This window comes from Vespula vulgaris, chromosome 14 (assembly GCF_905475345.1).
Source record: "Vespula vulgaris chromosome 14, iyVesVulg1.1, whole genome shotgun sequence".
Classification (NCBI taxonomy): domain Eukaryota; kingdom Metazoa; phylum Arthropoda; class Insecta; order Hymenoptera; family Vespidae; genus Vespula; species Vespula vulgaris.
This window is the reverse complement of record NC_066599.1, coordinates 1-25458: the sequence shown is the minus strand read 5'-3', so window position 1 is coordinate 25458 and position 25458 is coordinate 1. Positions and strand designations below refer to the sequence as shown.

The 25458-nt window shown below is 37.7% G+C and overlaps 2 protein-coding genes and 1 long non-coding RNA gene across 18 annotated transcripts; 2 read left to right on the top strand and 1 right to left on the bottom strand.

Moving 5' to 3' along the window:
- Positions 1 to 89: 89 nt before the first annotated feature.
- Positions 90 to 4171, bottom strand: LOC127068869 (serine/threonine-protein kinase PAK 1). Its single transcript, XM_051005219.1, has one exon. The coding sequence runs from the start codon at positions 3573 to 3575 to the stop codon at positions 2031 to 2033; it is 1545 nt and encodes a 514-aa protein (XP_050861176.1). The 5' UTR covers positions 3576 to 4171; the 3' UTR covers positions 90 to 2030.
- Positions 4172 to 4969: 798 nt separating this feature from the next.
- On the top strand, positions 4970 to 7636 carry LOC127068875 (serine-threonine kinase receptor-associated protein). Its single transcript, XM_051005239.1, has 5 exons — positions 4970 to 5516; positions 5800 to 6098; positions 6174 to 6403; positions 6774 to 6910; positions 6991 to 7636. The coding sequence occupies exons 1-5, from the start codon at positions 5402 to 5404 to the stop codon at positions 7200 to 7202; spliced, it is 993 nt and encodes a 330-aa protein (XP_050861196.1). The 5' UTR covers positions 4970 to 5401; the 3' UTR covers positions 7203 to 7636.
- A 3596-nt stretch (positions 7637 to 11232) lies between these two features.
- On the top strand, positions 11233 to 23881 carry LOC127068887 (uncharacterized). 16 transcript variants are annotated; one of them, XR_007783247.1, is made up of 13 exons: positions 11234 to 11587; positions 11771 to 11925; positions 12707 to 12792; positions 12965 to 13115; positions 13900 to 13979; positions 14062 to 14881; positions 15251 to 15388; positions 15567 to 15649; positions 15736 to 15987; positions 16098 to 16785; positions 16879 to 20742; positions 21076 to 23637; positions 23740 to 23754. It is a non-coding gene; the product is annotated as an uncharacterized LOC127068887 (long non-coding RNA). The 16 variants fall into 16 exon arrangements; XR_007783235.1 differs by adding an exon at positions 23867 to 23881 and having other exon boundaries at positions 11235 to 11587; positions 15736 to 16785; positions 23740 to 23815; XR_007783233.1 differs by having other exon boundaries at positions 11236 to 11587; positions 15736 to 16021.
- Positions 23882 to 25458: the final 1577 nt, after the last annotated feature.

The following is a 25458-nucleotide window of genomic DNA, read 5'->3' as shown; positions in this document are numbered from 1 at the left end:
ATATCTGTCACATTAATTCGATTATTAGTTTACGCACGTGATCGATATCACCTATACAAGTTTATACAATATATATGCATCGATGCAATAGACGCACAATGGGAACAATGTTTCCTTATTGCACTTGTAATTCAGATTTTGTCCACAACTATCACTGAAATTACACATGCTACGAACGAAAGGTATAGAACGACCTCAAACAATTTTTAACAATTAACACCGGAAGGAAATGGAGGATAGGATAAAGCATGATTACTGAAAAATTCTATAATTATAGTTTCAATGAAAAATGGACAATCTTATGATATTTATTTGATTAAAATGCATAAACATTAATAAAATTCTGTAATGACACATCTATTCATTCGTTTAAGGCATAAACTCAAAAGTTTGCAATTTTCTTAAACTTTCTAAAGTACAAATAATTCTAAATATAAAATACGAAAGATAAACAACCAGGGAATGGTTGTAGGTAAACCATTTGGTCCTTCATATCCGGCAGTATTAATATAATTATGTTAGAATATAAATTCCTCCTTCTCTACAGAGAGAAAGATCAATGAATAATAGCATGGAAATAAATTCAACAATTTATTTATCACAGTCGTGATTTTTATTGAAGTTTAATACTTAAATTTCTATCTCTGATCATTAGATATTGATTAGACCGATCATTAGTATAATTTTATTATAAAATTGATATATCCTTATAAATATTATCGATACGCGTTACTTATATGTACACAATTATATTATAAAACTTATAAGAATAGGATATATTTGGTTGAGCGATATTATACTCGCCGTGGATAAAAATATTTTTCCAAAAAACGAGCGTATTATCGAGTATGAAAAAATTCTATAAAACTAGTAATATATGCTTGTGTATAACTTTTCAAAAGTACACCCATATTAAGCAGTACTATTTAATTGTACTATTTAATACTCAGTTAATAATACATCCATATAATTGCAATGTTAAACTGCATTTCAATTATTCACAGAATGTAATGTATCTCCTTTTAATTGAAATGCTCCTCCTGTATCTTCAAACGTTATACGCTAGAGGATAAAAATAATTGCACTTTGTATCTTGTAATTGAAAAATGTGCAAAGCAAATATTAACAAAAAAAAAATTAACACTCATCTTTATATGTGCACGTTTCACTATTGTGGAAGTATTCTTAACATAAGTACAATAATTCTTTATGATATGAAATAATATATGTTATCTGTGCCTTTGATATATTAAAAAATAACGGTTTATAACATAAAATATAAATTCAAATATATTTGAATATATAAAATGTAGTGTTAAATATAATCAATATTCGAAATGACATTATATTAATATACACATAAGCACAATTTTAAGTGTTTTTTTTTTTTCTTTTTTTTTTTTTTTATTTATATTTTTATCTTCTTTTTTTTATTTATTTATTTATTTTTTATTTTTTCTTTCCTTTTTTCTCTCTTTTCTTTAAATGGCAGATTATGTATGTAATATATTTATATCTAAATTAAAGAATACATTATAATTGATAAAATGCTATGTCGCCACACCATATATGTATATGCACATGTGTATATTGCACATAAAAGAAACTTCATAGTCTCATGTTTGTAAATAACATTTTTCAAAAGAAAAGACAATAATACATTATAAACATTATGAAGTATAAAATATTTGTTATTAAAATTCATGTATTCCTATTGCATTCCACAATTCATCACTCTTAAACCCAAATGCTGGATTTTATTGACATCCATAATACTGTTTTTCGTATTATCATTTTTTCTATTAAGCCAGATTTAAAACGATATATATATATATAAATGACATATATATATATATATATAAAACTGTCAATAGTAATGGTAAACAATTTTTGCATTAATAATTTTTTAATGTTCCCATTAAGAAAAAAAATGTTATATCTAGTGCCTATGAAAATCATTTGTTAAAATAATTAGAAGCAACATTGTGCTTAACTCGAAATTATAAAAATATTAGTTGTGTTACAATTATTCAATTATACACTTTATGGAGAATTCTTTGCGCAGCTTGTATCAATGGCGTTAATGTAGTTAATTCTGCACAATTATCTAAGAATGGATGAGAAAGCAACTCATCTGCGGTTGCTCTTTCATCCACTTCCACAGCAAGGCACCTTTCTAAAAAGTTCTGAAACGTAGGACTAAGCGATTCCCATCTTGGAATGGAAGGTTTGCCAATAGCAGCAATTAAGTATAATGCTCTTAGTGCCGTTTCTTTCATATAAGGTGGCTCACCTTCGATCATCTCTATAGCCATTATGCCAAGAGACCAAATGTCGACTTTCTTTCCATACTGTTTTCTTGTCACTACTTCTGGTGCCATCCAATAAGGAGAACCCACCATAGTTTGTCTCTTTTCATCACCATTAATATTGGCACAAAAACCAAAATCTGTTACTTTCACAGCTCCATTCATGCCCAGAAGCACATTATCTGACTTTATATCTCGATGAATGATACCCCTCTTATGTAGAAAACTTATTGCTTTCAAAACCTCTCTACAAACGGCGGCTATTTGTGCCTCCTTCATAACAGTCTCGGTAACAACGTCCGTAAGAGGTCCACCTTCTAATAATTCCATGACTACCCACAAATGATAATCTAAAAGATATGCATCTAAGAAATTAACTAAATTAGGATGTTGAAATTCTTTAAGAACTTTGATTTCGGTTAATATCAGTTCTTTTTTTGGTTGCTTAGATAAGTCAATATCCTTTATGGCTACTTTCTGATTACTTTCAAGATCCACTGCTACAAATACGGTACCGGAAGCACCAGCACCGACTTCCTTACTTCTGTCAAATTTAAGAGTAGGATTATCTCTTTGACAAATAGATCTAAGTTCGTCGAATATCTCTTGGTCACTTAGTTTCACACAATTATAATCCGTTTTTCTACGTAACACAGGACTTTCTTCCGCTTTTATTTTATAATCTTGTTCTTCCTCCTCTTTCTCTATTTCTTCTTGAAGTAAACTATCATCCTCGATATTGTAAACTTTAAGATCTTCAAGAATTTCTGTCAACGTCTTTTCAATCCTATCGTTCCTATCTATGATATTTTTTGATGCTGGCTTTGGCACTTTATTGACTTTAGGTGGAAGTTCAGGCAAAGGTCGTACTTGACTATCGGTAGAGCTAGCAGAATTGGAACTATCCGAGTCCCCCGACTGATATTTCTTACTCAAGATCTTATCGATTTCTTCCGATTCTTCCTCTATAAGATTCTCGGTGACAAGTGCTTTAAACACTTTCTCCTGCGGTTTACGCTTAATGGAGTAATTGTAAAACTTGATCGCTTGAAGTGCTGCCGCAGGATGTTCGTCTTGTTCAGACTTTGATATTTGCGTGTTGAGAAATCGTATCCAAGGAAGCGGTAGGCCCTCCAACTGACCAGTTTCAGCATTTTTACTAACGTGAAATTGATGGGAGACGTTCGTAGGCAAGCCTATTTCCGCAACTGTTTCCACATTGCAACTTTTCTTCTTTGAAAAAAACTTGGTTATGTTTAGGCTCATTTTCGCGCGAAATTCCGCGCTCTTTCAGAGTTTTTCCCTTATTTTCTCAAAGTATTGTCAATCGTATTAAGGGATCGGTAAGCTAATACTAAAGGGCGATAATCCTTTCGATCCAGATTATCATTGTATCTTTCACAAGTAACGTCACTTCTTTACCCGATATCTTCACTCGTATCAACTTGTCTTTCTTCTACTCGATTCGCTCCGCCCGAATTTTTCTGCGATCAATGTTACCATCGAACGAACGCGCGGTTACCCTAGGTTATTTACCTAGTTATATTCGATGAGATCCAAAATTAAATTTAATTAGATTCAATTAATTAAATTAATTAAATTAAATTAAATTAAAGCTTTTACTCGTGACCTTCCTTATTAGTATTTATGCATAAGATTTCGTTGTTTCTTCTCCTTTCTTTTTTTCAAACTTTTACCGATAACAAAGCCTCTAGAAACATTTGATTCAACGAAAGAAATATCGAAAAGTGTGAGAATAAAAAATGTTCGATTAATTATACTTTCGAAATTGTTGATGTTCCTGTTGAGACAATTCGTCGGATAAAATTCTTCGAATTTTGGACATGGTAGAAATCGGCATTACGTTGTCGTCATTCCATTTCCGCGTGATAACGATTTTTTCTTCGTGCCTCGTACCTCGCTGTAAGAGACGATAGAGCTACGGTTATCGAGAAACGCGTTTCATAATCGGATGAAAATCCAAAAGAACTTGGTCAAACGGCACTTTATACTGCGCCAAATGATGTTACTAACGCGATATTCTCGAAAGATTAGCTAAAGCAGTCGTGTCGATACAACGTGCATATGTATGTGCATATGCATGCAGATAATTACATATAGTACGAAGTATTTAATGTCGTTACTTTAATTTTTTGTAACCTTTTTTACAGTTGCAAAAAAACACGATAAAATTACTCGATCCTCTGTTAACTGTCTTTCACGAATACACATGTATCCGAAGGAGGAAAGGTTGCCTTTGAAACCATGGTCGCAATTTTAAAATAAGTTACAGAATCTCAGACGTACGCGTCCGAAAGGCGGAAGAAATAACAAGTGTGACAAGGACAACTCGACGGTATACACGTTTTTCGAAGGAAAAGAGAAAATAAAAAGTAATCTAGTAGCAAGTAATGTACCATGCGATAAGGAGATCGAGTGCTCTTTTTTATTTTTTAATAATTAAAGCGAGTAATTAAACGTTATTATTATCGTTGGGTTCCTTTTTACAAAAGGAAAACTTCGTTTACTCTCATCGTGAAGAAACGATCGAAAGGAAATTGATAACTCGTTATTCATCCTTGAAACGAGCACGCTTCGAGGCCGCCATATTGGTTTTAGCAACAACATTTCTTCCTGTGTGAACTTGGCCGTGGCCGTACACCTGCGGACAAAAATGGCCGATTATATTCGTAGTAGTGTCATTTTGTAAGCAGTTGTAAGCAGTCGCAACGCTGCGTGGATTCGAGTACGTTTCGGGACGTGTGAGAAGACGTATACGAGAGGAGACTTAGGCGTAGACGTCAGTGTCACAGGGTGCAAAGCTTTTCGTCTGCGCGCGAGTGTGCGCTTGCGTGGGTGCTGCGTGTTTAACGCGCGCGTATGTCGTGTGTATGCGTGTGCGAGACTTGTGTGTATGTATGTATGTACGTATGTGCGTGTCTATGGTAGTTCGAGAATTGTTCATTGTTAAAAAAAAGGGAGATATTTTTTGTCTTTACGGCCTTTTCTTTTTACGTGAAGATCAATCGATCGTGTTGAGGACCGTCCGAACAAATTGTCTATACAAATCTGTAACGTCAACGAAATAAATAATGGCGAATCTGAGACAGACACCGCTAACGTGCAGCGGACATACGAGGCCCGTCGTACATCTTGCCTTCTCCGATGTCACGGAATCTGGATATTATCTCATTTCAGCGTGCAAAGGTAATTTCGAATCGAAGCGTTCTATTTGGACGATCCATTTTGATAACAGTCATCAAATTCTTTTCTCTTTTTTTCTCTTTTTACAATCACAATCGTCTCGATCACCTTGGCCCAGTTCCGTGCGTAGAGTACCATGGTTACGCCGGACGACTTCTCAATGTTTTACGCCGGATCTCGATCCAATTAAGACTTCTTACATTTCTCTTCGTTTAGAGATTTTATGTTTTTCTTTTATTTCCTTTTTTATATCCATGATCACCCGATTATGTTTGAATTGCTTCAGATGGTAAGCCAATGTTACGACAGGGTGACACAGGAGATTGGATCGGAACATTTGAAGGGCACAAAGGAGCAGTATGGGGTGTTGCTTTGAACCCACAGGCTACAAGAGCGGCAACCGGTGCTGCAGACTTTAATGCAAAAGTTTGGGATGCCATTAAAGGGGAGGAGGTTTATTCTTTTCAACACAATCACATAGTCAAATCGGTCAATTTTAGCTCCGATTCAAATTACTTATGCACCGGCTCTAACGAGAAGCTGGTGCGTATCTATGATCTCAATCAGCCTGAAGCGGCTCCACAGGTAGGAACGGGTCCTATGCTCTATCTTAAAATGAAATTATAAAGCTGCAAATGACACGACATTATCTTCTTCTAGATTTTCTCAGGTCATACCAGTGGAATTAGGCACGTTACTTTCTTCAAGGACAATACTGCATTGGTTTCTTGCGCCGATGACAAAACGTTAAGAGTTTGGGATAGAAACAGTGGTCAAGAAACAAAGAGGTTAGACTTCCCTGCTATCCCAAATTCTATGGAAGTATCTAAGGATGGCAATATCATCACGACGACTCATTCCAACATTGTTACTTTTTGGGACAGTAAAGAGTATGTTTATCTTACTTAATTAGTCTGTGATAAAAAACATTTCTATCGTGTATTTTTGGTACGTGTTTCAAGGTTTATGCGATCATCTACTATATTTTACCAATGGTTTACATGCGCATGACTTTAAGTTCAATTAATTTCCTTGTCATGTATTTGTAAATTCATTACTAATGCGTCAGTTCACCTTGGCCTGATAGAAAGTATTTCCTGCATATAAATTAAATATCGCGTTTCTTGATGTGTATGACAGCCTACTTTTATCTTCTTTCTTCTTTCTTGTTTTTCATTTCGTTTTCCTAAAACATTGAATTTGAAAACGAGTGCTTTGCAACAACATTTCACTGATACGTCATTGTCTTCTCTTTTTTAGATTAACTAAAATACGTGACTTCACAGTGCCTACCCAAGCGAACAGTGCCAGCTTACATCCCGACTGTAGTATTTTTGTATGCGGCGGTGAAGATTTAAAAATGTATAAATTCGATTACAGCACGGGTGCAGAAATAGGTATGTATTTATTGTAAAATTAACACTGTAGCTTTTCTCATTAAATTTTGCTAAATTCATATACATTTTTTATCGCATAGAATCATTCAAAGGACATTTTGGACCAGTACACTGCGTACGATTTTCGCCGGACGGAGAACTTTATGCCAGTGGTTCGGAAGATGGAACTTTGAGATTGTGGCAAACAACAGTCGGCAAAACTTATGGATTGTGGCGTTGCGTTGAGCAAGCACCGACTATTCAAGAAAACTCTACTGTTCTTAATAACAAACAAGAAGTTCCTGCCAGCTAAATGCACCTTTCTATTATAGAACCTACGATGACGACCTTGCGAAACGAGAACAAAGGCAAAATGTTAAGGAAAATCAACAAGAAAAAAAAAAGAATCTCTTATCCTGGAAAGTGTATCAAAAATTTTTTTCATCTGTAATTTACCATCAAAGTATATTTTGTAAATAATGCATTTCTGGTGAGGTTCCGTATTTTAGCGAGTCTTCGGATTTTCTGATCTTCCAAAAAAGACTAAATGAAAAGAAAAGGACCAAACTTTTATAGTTTATCGATTTATGGAGACGCGGGACATTCATTGATATTTATTATAACAGAAAACCGAAGGAGAGAAAAGAAAGAGGACATTTACTAACGTTGTACAAGTGTCATTATTGCAATGTCACAAAATTAGATAGTGGTGTAATACGGAAAACAAAGGAGGATTAAATAACTCGATTATGCGTTGTTATTTCATAATAACCATTTGTATATAACACAATAATTACCTACATAGAAAACCATGATACGAGTTAAAATGGCAACACAAAGATTCATTATTTTGATAAGTTTTACAATGTAGGAAATTAATTTTTTTTAAATTGTTTCAGTCGACGAGTATTCATTGTTTGATTGTTTTCAATGATCGTACTTTAGAAAATTCCAAGCAATTATTAAATCATATTTTACTAAAAGTAGATTAAAAAATATTTGTGCATAAAATTAAGTCAATACTACACTTTCGTAGATTTTGCTACACATTACCGAACGTATAAACGTTTCATTATGAAACATTAGACGAAAAATTAAATTAGATAGGTGCATTATTTTATCATATTGCACTTGAGCTACCATGGTTGAAGATGAAATTGGACTCAAAGTTGAAACTTAATTACGATGATATATCTTTATCGTAGGAAACAGCTTCTTTCACAACCATCCATCTTCTGGGTTTGATCGGAATAATGTTATGTTTTTATATGCGTATGTACGAATAATCGAATGATATATTTCTTGAGAACAATCAAATACGTTGTCAAGCCAGCTCCTTAATCTTGTAAAATCTTTTATTCGTACAAAAAGTACTCCCACGCATGCACGCACGCATGTATACGATATATAACAATTTTATTATATAATTATCAATATTAATACAAAGATATTGTATTGTATATATATATTCTTTTTTACATGTGCTTTTGCCAGTACTTTCTAAATTATTCGAACAGTACATCATATATATACGCATAGATATATACATTTGCAATAAAATTTTATAACGCTCCATAGCTTTTAGTTGTCCTACTTTTCAAGAATTGGTAATTCGTTTTTACGAGTTGATGAGGGAAAGCAGTATCTTATACTAATACTAATACTAATACTAAACTCTCTCTCTCTCTCTCTCTCTCTCTCTCTCTTTCTCTCCCTATTAAAAGCCTCCCTTTACGATTAATAACAGATGGACTTACAGGTATGTGCGTGCAGAGTTGTTACATTAATATTATTTCTACCGTACTGCACAGTTCCTTCGATTTGCAACTCTTGAAAATCTTCTTGATTGGTTAAAAATCGGCACCTTGGGCGTACATTACTAAACAGATACGTACTTGTGAATCGGCAGTAGACAGTTTTGTGCGTTAATAGGTTCATACGAAACCTAGAGTGTTCTTATTCATTCGGACCATTATTTACAACTTTAGCGCCACCTATAGCGTTTCAGCAATCACTTAGCGTATTCGGGCATCGTCGAGCATCTTTGCGAACTCTTGAACTACGAATTCTATCGTCAACTAAACATCGTTAGAAATTTATGTGCGCAGTAAACGATCATAAATATCATAAATTATCTATATTTCAACCTTTAATTTTTACTAAATACATAATTACAATTAATCATTTATATTTTTATAAAACGTAAATATATTACACAGAACACGTTTAATATTTTTTAAATTAATTCTCACTATAAAAGTTTTTTTCTTTTTATTGATAATCTTTATCAATTTTTAAGATGTAGATTATCAATAAAAAGAAAAAATTCAACAAGTATAATATCGTGCTTCCATCTTCCTCTATAAATTACACTGCACAATTGACGTAATGCGCGACGGTTCATCAAATCTCCTTTTTCTTTCGCTGAATTCGATATTTTGAATTATTTTGTAGCAAGTATCGTAACCTCGTTATTTGTAGATAATTAGAAGATTTTATCTAACGTACATGTTTATTTTATGTACAAATCGAATGCCGAAAACGCGATTTTCGCACGTGAATATTCGCTAGTTGTGATATCGTTTCGTTTAAAAAATATTCGTAAAAATAAAATCTATGGACGCTTTCTATTTCGAATTATCTTGTCTTATTATTGGCAGTATCGGTACTTCTTTCATTTTTTAACGATGTATCAATTAATAATTTGCCATTAATTATATTTCATATATCATATTTCGTATTACATTTGATTTTCGAATATACACGCGCACGCACGCACGCACGCACGCACGCACGCACGCACGCACACACACACACACACACACACATCTATGTATACTTCGTATATGGTTATCCCCTATACACACACGCAATTAATTTTATGTACTACTCATCAATGTCACATTTTTTAGGCTTCCAAAAATTGTACGTGCTGGAAAAGAACGGCAAACGGATAGAGAAAACAATTATATATAGATATATACACGAAGCAGTTTTACATCGCATCAACTTATTAGATAGGAAATCGTCCTAGGATATCGTACCTAGACAATTATTTTACGTTTTAATATTATAGCCTTATATTTCATAGTTATATTTCAATATTATAGCCTTCGATGATATACGGAATAGCAAGTGTATATTTGTCGCCAGATTCTTTAGCAACAAAAAAATTATTATTTCGAAGCTCTGGGAAAAGTTTAAAGAACCGTAATAAAGCGTTATGAATATCCCTTGCAACTTGAGTTTCATTATTAGTATAGCCTTTATCATTCCTAACGAAGTTATATCCAGCATCAATCGGATTATTAACGTAAATTAAGTTAAGAGAAATACTCCAGGAATACTTACGCGCTGCAAGCGTTGTTAAAATTATGCCTTGTCTAGATAAAGCACGTCCAGACAGCTGCCGAGAGGAAGGAATACTGCGACTAACGCGTTGTACGGACGACGAATGGAGAGAAGTCATGCCAAGGTCGATCTCTCCGATCGTCCCTCGTTTATTTACAAATACTTCTCACTACAAGATTTTCCAAATTCTCCGAATTCTATACATGTATATATACACACGTGGTAACAACAATTTATCACGCTCGACCGGTTTTTCTTTCGTTGTTTGCCGGAAACAATAGGTAGAGGAACCTTTAAGCTATTATCTATATGCTAATGTTATCTTTCTCTTTCTACGAAGAGCCTCTTGTATGTATTCAAAAACAGAGAGACAAACTTACGTGCGCGTAACGAGACTTTGCTATAACGACGATTTAAACGTTTAAAATTAACCTTATCCTTTACTTTCATGCACGAATTATCGTCGAGAAAACATAATTTTTTCACACGATTTTTTCAAACAAAACGAAGCGTGTATTCGAAAGTTCGGAAGAATCATATTCTCACTCGAAGCGATCTCGTTCGTCAAAATCGTTAAAAAATTATACCTGTATTTATCGTTGGCGTAAACCAACATAAAACAACGAGCGATGGACTGTCAACAAAAACGGACCTTTCAACGAATCGGATGGTTACTCTCTCTCTTTCTAAAAGCAGAAACTTCAAAATCAATACTTTCCTCGTACGAACATTGAAAATAATATACATTTATATGAAAAATAATCGTACGCGGGCGCACGAACATTTTTCTTACAAATATATTTTCACGTTTACGAGCTTTATTTCTACAGATATCAAATCGAAATTTGATTTGATGCAGCAAGATATCCGTTTAGATAGTTTTTAATTTCGTACATCATATTTTTAACGTTTCCATATTATTATACAAACAGATCGAAACAACAAACACGTGGGGAAGCCATTGTAAAGATGACGTAACGCGTACGCGGGACGGTCCATAGCTTCCTTCCTGCCGCTTAATCCGCCATTCCGAATTAGTTCGTGGCACGCGTCGCAACCGAGCTTCGTCCTCTCGTTAATTGCAGTTAATTAGAATATTTTATCCAACGTACGCTCTAATTTTGTATATCGATCGAACGTCGAAAACGCTATTTCCACGGGTGAATTTATTAACATCGATCACGCTCAACTACGAAATATATTCTGCTGCGTTCCTTAACCTAACAACCATACAAGCCATCGTTATTTTCGATTATACAATGGAAGAACTACGACGTTCGCATTTTCGTCATCAATTTTACTTATTTACAATGAGAAATGATGTTGGACACACGACAACGACGACTGGTAAGCATTAGTTGAAAAACATTGTTATTTATTATCGTTGCAATCTTTACGTGAACGTTTAGTTATACAGGCGTCAAATCGAAATGATTAATTCTCACAGTTCGGTATAGCAAGATATCCGTTTAGATAGTTTTTAACTTCGTATATCATATTTTTAACGTTCCGATATTTTCATACAAATAGATCGAAACTTTACAAGCACGTGGGGAAGCCATTGGAAAGATGACGTAATATGTACGTACGACGGTCCACATCTTTCTTGCTGCCGCTTACTCCGCCATTCTGAATTATTTCGTGGCGTTTGTCGCAAGCCAGCTTCGTCCTCTCGTTGACTGCAGGTAATTAGAATATTTTATTTAACGTGCGTCATTATTTTATATAGCGATTGAATGCAGAAAACACGATTTGAGCGGATAAAATTTGTTAACACCGATCGCGCTCAACTGCGAATTGTAAATTATCGTCCTACCTTCCTTAACCTAACATAAACGTGTAAACAATCGTTCTTTGCGGTTATACAATAGAAGAGCTACGACTTTCGGATTTTCGTCATCAATTTTACTTATTTACAATAATAAATGGTGTTCGACATATAACGACGACTGGTAAGCGTTAGTTGAAAAAGATTATTATTTCTCGTCGCAATAGTCGCTACATGAACGTTTAGTTATACAGGCGTCAAATTGAAACGAATAATTTTTACAGTTTGGTGTAACAAGATATCCGTTTAGATAGTTTTTAACTTCGTATATCATATTTTTAACGTTTCGATATTCTCATACAAATAGATCGAAACAACGAACACGCGGGGAAGCCATTGGAAAGATGACGTAACGCGTACGCGCGACGGTCCATAGCTTCCTTCCTGCCGCCTAATCCGCCATTCCAAATCGTTTCGTGGCACGCGTCGCAACAGAGCTTCGTCCGTTCGTTAATTGCAGTTAATTAGAATAGTTTATTCAACGTGTACCATTATTTTACATACCGATCGAACGTCGAAAAAGCGATATCCGCGGGTAAATTTATTAACATCGATCACGCTCGACTACGAAATATAACTTATTCTACCGCGTTCCTTAACCTAACAACCGTACAAGCCATCGTTACTTTTGATTATAGAATGGGAGAGGTACGACGTCTGGATTTTCGTCTTCAATTTTACTTATTTACAATGAGAAATGGTGTTGGACACACGACGACGAGTGGTAAGCATTAGTCGAAAAAGGTTCTTATTTATTATCGCTGTAATCCTTACTCGAACATTTTATCAAATCGTAACGATTAATTTTCATAATTTTATGTAGCAAGATATCCGTTTCGATAGTTTTTAACTTCGTATATCATATTTTTAACGTTTTGATATTTCTATACAAATAGATCGAAACAACAAGCACGTGGGGAAGCCATTGCAAAGCTGACGTAACGCGCATGCTCGACGATACAGTTTCCTTGTTGCCGCTTAATCCGCCATTCTGAATCAGTTCGTGGCACGTGTCCCAACCAAGCTTCGTCCTCTCGTTAATTGCAGGTAATTAAAATATTTTATTTAACGTGCACTATTATTTTATATACCGATCGAATGCCGAAAACGCGATTTTTCCGATAAAATTTGTTAACATCGGTCGCGCCCAACTGCGAATCGTAAATTGTACCGCGTTCCTTAACCTAACATAACCATATAAGCAATCGTTATTTACGATCGTACAACGGAAGAGCTACGACGTTCGCATTTTCCTCATCAATTTTACTTATTTACAATAATAAATGGTGTACGACACACAACGACGACTGGTAAGCGTTAGTTGAAAAAGATTATTTTTTATCGTCGCAATAGTCTCTACATGAACGTTTAGTTATACAGGCGTCAAATTGAAACGAATAATTTTTACAGTTTGGTGTAACAAGATATCCGTTTAGATAGTTTTTAATTTCGTATATCATATTTTTAACGTTTCGATATTCTCATACAAATAGATCGAAACAACAAACACGCGGGGAAGCCATTGGAATGATGACGTAACGCGTACGCGCGACGGTCCATAGATTCCTTCCTGCCGCTTAATCCGCCATTCTAAATTGTCTCGTGCCAAGCGTTGCACTCGAGCTTCGTCCTCTCGTTAATTAGAATTATTAGTTAATTAGAATATTTTATCTAACGTTCACTCAGATTTTATATAGCGACGAATACCAAAAATGCGATTTCCGCGAGTGAATTTATTAATAACGATCACGCACAATTGCGAAATATAACTTATTCTACTGCGTTCCTTAACCTAACATAATCATCTAAGCCATCGTTCTTTCGATTATAGGATGGAAGAGGTACGATGTTCGGATTATCAATTTTACTTACGTACGATAAGAAGTGATATTCGATACAGGACGACGAGTGGTGCGCAGTAGTTAAAAAATATTGCTATTGTCACTGTAATCTTTTTGGGAACGTTTAGTTAATTCTATATTTACCTTTTCAGGGCGTAGATTCTGTAAATTTGTTCGTCAGCGTTAACAACACAGTGTGGCCCATGTTCCTAGAAAGAAGCAAGATTGATTTGGCTAGAGTTCAACAAAGTAGACGTCTTCCGTTTAAGTTTATACATTCATTCTTCGATTAAGCAGTGTTCTTTCAGCGAAACTTCTTTTAGTAATTTGCCGTCAGAGTATATTTTTTGTTCGATTGTACATTTTTTGGGAAGTGCGTTTTATATACGTGGAATAGTTGATAATTCGGAATTCATTCAAATTGATTAACGTTGATGTAACATTATTTCTTTAATTTTACATTAGTGGATTCTACATGGATTCTTTCAACCTTCATCGTCGTCATGTGATTAATAATCGACATCATCAGGATAGGGAGGAGTTGTGCACGGTCGTCACCGCGCAGTTGAATCTTTCTAGACGCAACCCACTTTTTATCGAGCACTTGTTTATGGTCGAGATTTGTCTCGTACCATTTTCTGTGCATTTACGCTGGTTGCTCTGCCTTCGTCCAGCATTATAAAATAACCGAGGACATTCTACTCTCCTCCTTATTTTTTAGACCTGCTTCAGATGTCGTTAATTGATCTCACGTCGAGGACGATCGATGGGAAAATCTATGTACGCGAACGCGCTTAATCTACATTATTTTAACGAGTCGTCGTCCGTCTTGGAATATCACTGCGAAATAAAAATTGTAGACTTTTCGTTGATAGTACATGACAGAACGAATACTGCTTAAATCACGGAGTGGATGTATCATTCGACGGATCGTTTCCTGATTGCTGTAATGCGGTTGACAGTTCTTTAGCCGTAAGATATTTTTGAATTATTCATACTTTTACTGCAGCTGTATTTCGTTTTGTATTCAACAGTTTATTTTATTGTGGGTTTCTCAGAAAACCGATCTTCTTGATTTCATTCTTTTTTTTTCTTTTTTTCGACCATTAATAGTGCAGACCTGCGTTCTACTTAGATATGATCTTAGAAGAAATTCTACAAGATATTATATAGTAATGATCTAGGAGAAATATGTAATTGCATGCAGGCTTATGTACATTTTCCTTAAAAATATAGTTTTCACGCTTAGGAGCTTTATTTTGAGAGATATTAAACTGAAAAATTTATATCATATTTTTAATATTCCGATATTTTCGTACAAATGGATCGAAATGTTACAAGCACGTGGGGAAGCCATTGCAAAGGTGACGTAATGCGCAAGTGCGGCGGTCCACAGCTCCCTTGCTGCCTCAGAATCCACCATTTTGAATAATTATTGGCACGTGTTACGACCAAGCTTTTTTCTCTCGTTGATTGCAGGTAATTGGAATATTTTATTTAACGTACACTCCTATGTTATATACCGCTAGAATATCGAAAACAATTTTCGCTGGTAAATTTATTAACATCGATCACGCTCAATTACGAAATATAACATATTTTACTACGTTCCTTAACGTAACATAACCATCTAAGTCATCGTTACTTTCAATTATAGAATGGAAGAGGTATGACGTCCAGATTTTCGTCATCAATTTTACTTATTTACAATAATAAATGGTGTTCGACACACAACGACTGGTAAGCGTTAGTTGAAAAAAATAGTTATTTATTGTCACTATAATATTTTCGAGAACGTTTACTTAATTCTATATCTACTTTTTCAGGATGTAGACGTGATTTCTTTCGTTATTGTTGACATTACATCGTGGCTAGTTTTCTTAAAAATAAGCAAGATGAATTTAGTTACATTCGAACAGAATTGACATCTTGACAGTACGAACGCTACTTAAATCGTGGAAGGAAGCGTTCCTTGATCTAACAACCAGCTAAGGAATCATTATTTTCGATGATAGAAAGAAAGAAGTATGAAGTTCAAAATTTTCGTCATCAGTTTTACTTATCTATGATAAGCAATGGTATTGGACACAGGACGACAACTGATAAGCAATAGTTGACATATATTATTATTTATTTTCACGTTACCCTTTACGATAACGTTTAGCTAATTCTACATTTATTTTTTCAGGGTATAGGCATTGCGATTTCGTCCGTTATTGTTAACAATGCATCGTGGCCCGTGTTCCTTGAAATAAGCATGGTGAATTTAGTTACAGTCGAACAGAATTGACATCTGTTTACACATTCATTCTTCGATTAAACAGTGTTCTATTAACGATACTTTTACATCGGAGTATATTTTTCTTCCGATTACATTTTTCATTTAATATACATCGAGTAGCTGATAATTCAAAGTTTATTCAAGTTGGATAACGTTATCGTAACTTCATTCCTTTAATCGATGAAAAAATCTATGTAAGCGAACGCGTCTTAAATAACACTATTTCAACGAATCATATGGTCTCTCTTGAAATATCGCTGCGAAATAGAAACGATAGGCTTTTCGTCGATAGTATACGACAGAACGAACACTGCTTAAATCGAAATATATGTGTTAATTGGGTCGTGGATTCCCGGATAGCAGTTCCTAAGTATCACGCTCGTTAGAGCAAGATGGTTCTTTATTCTCTTGTCTGATAAGGAATACTTAACATTTTGATATTTTTATTATAACACTATTTTTATTAACTTTGTTAATTTTTTTTTTTTTTCTTTTAGGAAGCCTATGTTGTAATTTCGTTCTACTGTTTGGATACGGATAAAAGAACAATTCAACGCTCTAGTTGGAAATGGTCTTTGTAAAATTGCGACTCACGGTTAGCATTGTTTAATGATATTTTAGTATTTTTTATCGCCATGTACTTTATTATAGGTCTCAATACTGCATTTTTATTATTTTCCTAAAATAGGAAAGCCTCCTTCCTCTAGGATCTATCATGAATATGAAGATGAGAGAGGAAAGAAAAGGAGCCAGGAAGATGCGATGGAAGCAATAACGAAGGATGGAATCTTGAAGAATCTTCCATTGGGTTAAAATCAGCAAGAAAACAACGCTTCCTTCATTTTACCGAACCGAAAGAAGACTCGCCTCTCCTTCGTGCGTATTGCTTCTTTAAATCTGCTTAAGCTCCAACGTTCTACGTAATTCTCGGCGATTTTGCGCACCCCTAAGCGTTTCTGCGTGACACCCTAAGCGATCCTGCGATACCCTGAGCATTTCTGCGATACCCTGAGCGTTTCTGCGACACCCTGAGCGTTTCTGCGACACCCCGAGCGTTTCTGCGACACCCCGAGCGTTTCTGCGACACCCCGAGCGTTTCTGCGACACCCCGAGCGTTTCTGCGACACCCCGAGCGTTTCTGCGACACCCCGAGCGTTTCTGCGACACCCCGAGCGTTTCTGCGACACCCCGAGCGTTTCTGCGACACCCCGAGCGTTTCTGCGACACCCCGAGCGTTTCTGCGACACCCCGAGCGTTTCTGCGACACCCCGAGCGTTTCTGCGACACTACCTTGAGCGTACCTTGGATACCCTAAGCGATCTTGCATGATACCCTGAGCGTTTCTGCGACACCCTCAGCGTACCTGTGCAATCCCTAACGTCGTATTCTGTTCAATTCTCAGCGTTTTGCGTAACCACCAGCATTTCAAACGATTCCCCTGCTTTAGTCTTGCGCATAATTGCGATGTTTTACGAAAAATTACAAGATAGAAACAAATTTGTTAGAATCATTGTTATAATATTGTTGGAGTTTATAGAGCGTTGAAAAAATGAAACTTCAATTGGAAGGTAGTACATCAGTTGATTTTTTCTTTCCGGAATGTTAACATAAAATTGTTTTATACTTCACAAGATATTACGTGCGGTGCAACGTTTAAGCGGTTGTATTATTGTTTAAATCTTATTTTATATCGACCAATCGTATATTATAGATTCTTTAAATAATTGTAAAGTGATAGAAAGCATACATAAACTTGGGTGCGTTAAGAAAACTATTATTTAAGTATAATTTTATATCGAACAAACGTATATTGTAAACCGTTTAAATAATTGTATAGTGATAAGAAGCGTATATAAACAATGGTGCGTTGAGAAAAATATTTAAATATAATTTTAACTCGAGTAAACGTATAGTATAGAATGTTCAAATAATTAGTTAAACTAATAGAAAGTATACATAAATTCTGATGCGTTGAGAGAATTATCGTTTAATTATAATTTTATACCGAACAAACGTATATTGTAAAATTGTTTAAATAATTGTAAAGTGATAGAAAGCATACATAAATTTGATGCGTTAAGAGAATTTTAGACCACCGTTGGGCGAATCGAAAACCGTCGTCCAGTATTTATCCGTAACAACAAACATCTTTTTAGACAATTCTTAGGATATCGCGTGACCCCAGCTTCGCGAATAATTGAAATGCTCATATACTAAAAAAGAAAAAATATTTTTATCATTGTAATAAGAAAGCGTCGAAAAAAAAGGAAGGCAGTATGTAAGCAGATTTCTGTTCTGCGAAACGTTCGATTAAAATTATTTTCTACGTACTACGAGCGGTATAAAGCTTGAGCGGCGGGGTTGTATTCTGTAAATATTAGTTTGATACTACCGAGCGTACATATGTAGCGTACATTGCTTAAATGATTGTAAAACGACAAAAAATAAAAATGATCTAGGTTTAGCGCGGTTCAACGCGGTCCAACGCGTGTACCGGAAATTTTAGGGCATGGTAGAGCGTTTCAACTACCGTGAATCCATTCGTGCGTAATTAAGCGTGTTGCGTAATTCCGAACAGATTGGCGTAACCCTTAGAAATATTGCGTAAACCCCTAACCCTTATTTAGGTAAATTCTCTGGCTCTGCCAGACGCAACGCAGCGATTTCGCCCACTACGTGGTTTGGCGTAAGTATCCATTTGGCAAGGTATGGTTTTTTTTTACACGTAAGTCCTATCGATTTTTCGCAACGTCCGACGTGGACACCCAGAGTTTTGTCTTTTTCAGGTTATCTGCAACCTCGGAGTTATTTATTTACCTACATACTATCGAGATTACTGAAGCGATGGTATTTTTTTTGCATAATGTTAAGGGCATTGCGTCGTTTTGAACGAATGCGCGTAATCAGTAGTTTCTTTTTTTTTTTTGTATGAAGCCCACCGTATCTATATAATCCTTACAAATTTTGTGTAAACCTTTGCGTGTATTCAGCCGAACTTCTGTGGTCTAACTTCGGTGTAATCCAGACGCGACCCAACGATTTGCAGTAAGTATTTTTCTCACTTAATGCCTTTATGTTCGTTCCGTAATTCTACGCGTGTTGCGTAAATTGCATAGTATCTGCAACCCGCAGCTCATTTTCCTAGGTACCAGCGAAGTTATTTAAACTGCGGCATTTTTTTTTCATAGTTCGGGATATTTTCGTTTTATCCGAAGAATCCGCGTTTTTATATAGCCTAACGTCTCTGTGTAAACCATGGCGTGTATTTAGCTTCATTTTAGCGTGTCTACTTAACTCTAACGTTTCCACATTATCACTTAGTTATCGACCATATTTTTTTTTTTTAACGTGATCTCTATTCGTCGCGTAATTCTTCGCGTATATAGTAATTTGGAGGGTATTTAGAGCCCTAGCTTATTTTCCATGATACTGGATGGGTTACTTACGCGACAGAATATTTGCATAGTCCCAGGGGTACTTCCGATGAATCGTTGCAATGTCCAACTTCTTTACAACGCCAAGCGATTTTGCGAAACCTTTGCACGATTTGAAAGCCCTAGTGTAACGTAGCGTAACGTATTTTTACATAACGATCCCGAGATTTGTCGAAAGTACTTTTTTCTTTTTTCATAATGCTTGTCGGAGGTTTTTCTTTTTGACATTCTTAACAGCTGCGTTATTCGTAGAATACTCTAAGCAGCTTATTTTCGTAGATACTAGCTAGGTTATTGAAACGACAGCATTTTTCTTTTTTCTTTTTTATAATTCGTAGGGCACTCGTTAGATCCGACGAATCTGCGTAAATACTAGGGTTTTACTCGTAGATGACCGTGTACTTTCATGTGTATCTGCAACTATCAGCTTATTAATCGAAGATATTACCGAGGTTATATGATCGACTGCATTTATTTTGCATAATCTGTGGGGCACTCGCGTTATTTCCGAAGAATCTGCGTAAATACTAGGGTTTTCAGGAAATGCAGCGTTTCTGTGTAATCCTTGTAGATTTGGCGTCGGTAATAGGGCGTATTTAGGTAGCCTCCGAGAATGCGGCGTAATCCGATTGTTTCCGCGTTACCACCCTGTGATTTCGCGTAAGTACTTGCATTTATACGTAATACTTGTGTAAATTCCTGTCGGTTTTCGATAACTCGTGGATGACCGTGTAGTTCCCGTGTATTTACAACTGTCGGCTTATTAATCGAAGATATTACCGAGGTTATATGATCGACTGCATTTTTTTTTTTGCATAATCTGTGGGGCACTCGCGTTATTTCCGACGAATCTGCGTAAATACTAGGGTTTTCAGGAAATGCAGCGTTTCTGTGCAATCCTTGTAGATTTGGCGTCGGTAATAGGGCGTATTAGGTAGCCTCCGAGAATGCGGCGTAATCCGATTGTTTCCGCGTTACCACCCTGTGATTTCGCGTAAGTACTTGCATTTATACGTAATACTTGTGTAAATTCCTGTCGGTTTTCGATAACTCGTGGATGACCGTGTAGTTCCCGTGTATTTACAACTGTCGGCTTATTAATCGAAGATATTACCGAGGTTATGTGATCGACTGCATTTTTTTTTGCATAATCTGTGGGGCACTCGCGTTATTTCCGAAGAATCTGCGTAAATACTAGGGTTTTCAGGAAATGCAGCGTTTCTGTGTAATCCTTGTAGATTTGGCGTCGGTAATAGGGCGTATTTAGGTAGCCTCGGAGAATGCGGCGTAATCCGATTGTTTCCGCATTACCACCCTGTGATTTCGCGTAAGTACTTGCCTTTGTACGTAATACTTGTGTAAATTCCTGTCGGTTTTCGATAACTCGTAGATGACCGTGTAGTTCCCGTGTATTTACAACTGTCGGCTTATTAATCGAAGATATTACCGAGGTTATATGATCGACTGCATTTTTTTTTTTTGCATAATCTGAGGGGCACTCGCGTTATTTCCGACGAATCTGCGTAAATACTAGGGTTTTCAGGAAATGCAGCGTTTCTGTGTAATCCTTGTAGATTTGGCGTCGGTAATAGGGCGTATTTAGGTGGCCTCCGAGAATGCGGCGTAATCTGATTCTTTCCGCATTACCACCCTGTGATTTCGCGTAAGTACTTGCCTTTGTACGTAATACTTGTGTAAATTCCTGTCGGTTTTCGATAACTCGTAGATGACCGTGTAGTTCCCGTGTATTTACAACTGTCGGCTTATTAATCGAAGATATTACCGAGGTTATTTTATCGACTGCATTTTTTTTTTGCATAATCCGCGGGGCACTCGTTATATCCGACGAATTTGCGTAACTACTAGCATTTTCATAAAGTCCGGCATTTCTGCGTAACCTACAGATTTTACAAAAATCTAAGTACGCAATCTACAGCGTGGGACATAACCCCACTGTCTTCGCTTTACCATCCGGTGATTAGAAGTATTTGTCCGTTTTCTTTTTAGGTAATCCCTCGGTTTTTCAATAATTCCTAACGTACCGACGTAGTTCCTAGGTTTATCAGCAATACCCAGGTTATTTTCTTAGATACTAGCGAGGTTACTTAAACGATATTTTTGTCCTCCGAGCTTTCTCCGTAATATCATTTTTTTCCGCATAACCATCTCGTGATTTCGCTCAAGTATATTGTTTTTCCGTAATGGATGTCGATTTTTCCTAACTCCTAGATGACCGTGTAATTTCCAGGATATCTGTAACGATCAGCTTATTAATTCTAGATATTAACGAGGTTATTTAGTCGATAGCATTTTTGAATAGTCCCTGAGGCGGTTGCATTATTTACGTAGACTATACGAACTACCAGCATCTTTATAAAGCTCATCGTTTCTGGGTAACCCTTACAGATTTTGGCTTATCCGACTGGCGATTTGAAGTAAGTATTTGTGCTTTATTTTTTATTCTTATGTAATATCTGTCTTCAATAATTACTAATATACCGACGTAATTTCTAGGTTATCCGTCGTACCCATCTTATTTCCCTAGATTCTAGAGAGGTTACTTAAACGACAACATCGTTGCATAATCCCAGGGGCATATTCGTTATTTCCTACGAATCAAGTAACGACCAGCGTCTTCATAAAGTGCAGCATTTCTGTATATCCTCATAGATTTGTCGTCAATCCTAGAACGTATTTAGGTGGCCTCCGAGCGTCAGGCGTAACGTCATAGTGTCCGCATAAGCGAATAAATTTGTTTTTACCTAACGCTTGTCAAAATGCTTGTCAATTTTGCATAATTCCTAGATGTCCGTGTAATTTCCACGGTATCTTCATCCACCAACTTACTAATCCTAGATATTAACGTAGTTATTTAATAAACAGCAATTAGCATAGTCCGTGGGGCGTTTGCGTTATTATCGAAAAATCGGCGTAACCACCAGCATTTCCATAAAGCTCGTTTCTATGTAACCCTTACAAATTTTGCAAAAATTCTAGTACGTATTATGGTGGTTTACAGTGGTTCGACGTAATTCCACAGTAATCGCATAAAAACCATTCAGTGATATGAAGTAATTATTTTTCTTATGTTCCTCTCTCTTAGGTAATCGATTGGTTTTTCCTGTTTATCTGTAATGCCCAGCTTATTTTTCTAAATATTACGTAGAATCGATAAATGACAACATATTTGCATAATCCCAGGGGCACCGCCATATGGGTGTGAACGTAAGTGTGTACGTACGAATGAGAGCGTAGAGTGCCTCTACCGGCCATTTTCTAAAACAGGTAGCAGGCCTCCGTAATATCCGTGTAATCACTCTCAGACTGATTTTAGTGTCTAATATTTGTTTCATTTTATTGTATACTATTTGCCTGATTTTATTGTATAATATTTGTCTCATTTTAATATATACTATTTGTTTAATTTTATTGCATGATATTTGTGTGATTTTATTATATAATATTAAACAGAGGAGAAACTATAAGTAGACATCAGAATTTGAATGTTTGTGATTGATCATTTATACGACGCCTTTGAATAATCGTCTAAAAAGAAAACGGTTACATCAAGCCTGCGTCTTTATTGAATAAGAGACACGACTGAGCTTCGATGACATTCCGCCTGCAGTACGTCTGATTTGCGTTCAGTATTCTATCAGACTTCCTTCTGTTTCATGTTAAATTATGCGGCATAAGCTGTGGAAAGATTGTAAAAGAGACGTATAAGAACTGTATGAGAGTTGTGCAAAAGTTGTGTGAGATGTCCAAAATGTGTGTAAAAGTTGTGTGAGACTTACATAAAAGGTGCGTACAACTTGTGAGAAAATTCTATAAAAGTTGTAGAAAAAGTATTATCTGAAGGTTGTGTCTGAGGTTGTGTCTGAGGTTGTGTCTGAAGGTTGTGTTTGAAGGTTGGGTCTGAGGTTGTGTCTGCAGGTTGTGTCTGAAGGTAGTGTCTGAAGGTTGGGTCTGAGGTTGCGTCTGAAGGTTGTGTCCGAAGGTTGCGTCCGAAGGTTGGGTCTGAGGTTGGGTCTGCAGGTTGTGTCTGAAGGTAGTGTCTGAAGGTTGGGTCTGAGGTTGCGTCTGAAGGTTGTGTCCGAAGGTTGCGTCCGAAGGTTGTGTCTGAGGTTGCGTCTGAAGGTTGTGTCTGCAGGTTGTGTCTGAAGGTTGTGTCCGAGGTTGCGTCTGAAGGTTGTGTCCGAGGTTGCGTCTGAAGGTTGTGTCTGAAGGTTGTGTCTGAAGGTTGTGTCTGAAGGTTGTGTCTGAAGGTTGTGTCCGAGGTTGTGTCTGAAGGTTGTGTCTGAAGGTTGTGTCCGAGGTTGTGTCCGAGGTTGTGTCTGAAGGTTGTGTCCGAGGTTGTGTCTGAAGGTTGTGTCCGAGGTTGTGACTGAAGGTTGTGTCCGAGGTTATGACTGAAGGTTGTGTCCGGGGTTGTGTCCGAGGTTGTGACTGAAGGTTTCCTCTGCAGGTTGGGTTGCGTCTGGGTTGCGTCTGGGTTGCGTCTGGGTTGCGTCTGGGTTGCGTCTGGGTTGCGTCTGGGTTGCGTCTGGGTTGCGTCTGGGTTGCGTCTGGGTTGCGTCTGGGTTGCGTCTGGGTTGCGTCTGGGTTGCGTCTGGGTTGCGTCTGGGTTGCGTCTGGGTTGCGTCTGGGTTGCGTCTGGGTTGCGTCTGGGTTGCGTCTGGGTTGCGTCTGGGTTGCGTCTGGGTTGCGTCTGGGTTGCGTCTGGGTTGCGTCTGGGTTGCGTCTGGGTTGCGTCTGGGTTGCGTCTGGGTTGCGTCTGGGTTGCGTCTGGGTTGCGTCTGGGTTGCGTCTGGGTTGCGTCTGGGTTGCGTCTGGGTTGCGTCTGGGTTGCGTCTGGGTTGCGTCTGGGTTGCGTCTGGGTTGCGTCTGGGTTGCGTCTGGGTTGCGTCTGGGTTGCGTCTGGGTTGCGTCTGGGTTGCGTCTGGGTTGCGTCTGGGTTGCGTCTGGGTTGCGTCTGGGTTGCGTCTGGGTTGCGTCTGGGTTGCGTCTGGGTTGCGTCTGGGTTGCGTCTGGGTTGCGTCTGGGTTGCGTCTGGGTTGCGTCTGGGTTGCGTCTGGGTTGCGTCTGGGTTGCGTCTGGGTTGCGTCTGGGTTGCGTCTGGGTTGCGTCTGGGTTGCGTCTGGGTTGCGTCTGGGTTGCGTCTGGGTTGCGTCTGGGTTGCGTCTGGGTTGCGTCTGGGTTGCGTCTGGGTTGCGTCTGGGTTGCGTCTGGGTTGCGTCTGGGTTGCGTCTGGGTTGCGTCTGGGTTGCGTCTGGGTTGCGTCTGGGTTGCGTCTGGGTTGCGTCTGGGTTGCGTCTGGGTTGCGTCTGGGTTGCGTCTGGGTTGCGTCTGGGTTGCGTCTGGGTTGCGTCTGGGTTGCGTCTGGGTTGCGTCTGGGTTGCGTCTGGGTTGCGTCTGGGTTGCGTCTGGGTTGCGTCTGGGTTGCGTCTGGGTTGCGTCTGGGTTGCGTCTGGGTTGCGTCTGGGTTGCGTCTGGGTTGCGTCTGGGTTGCGTCTGGGTTGCGTCTGGGTTGCGTCTGGGTTGCGTCTGGGTTGCGTCTGGGTTGCGTCTGGGTTGCGTCTGGGTTGCGTCTGGGTTGCGTCTGGGTTGCGTCTGGGTTGCGTCTGGGTTGCGTCTGGGTTGCGTCTGGGTTGCGTCTGGGTTGCGTCTGGGTTGCGTCTGGGTTGCGTCTGGGTTGCGTCTGGGTTGCGTCTGGGTTGCGTCTGGGTTGCGTCTGGGTTGCGTCTGGGTTGCGTCTGGGTTGCGTCTGGGTTGCGTCTGGGTTGCGTCTGGGTTGCGTCTGGGTTGCGTCTGGGTTGCGTCTGGGTTGCGTC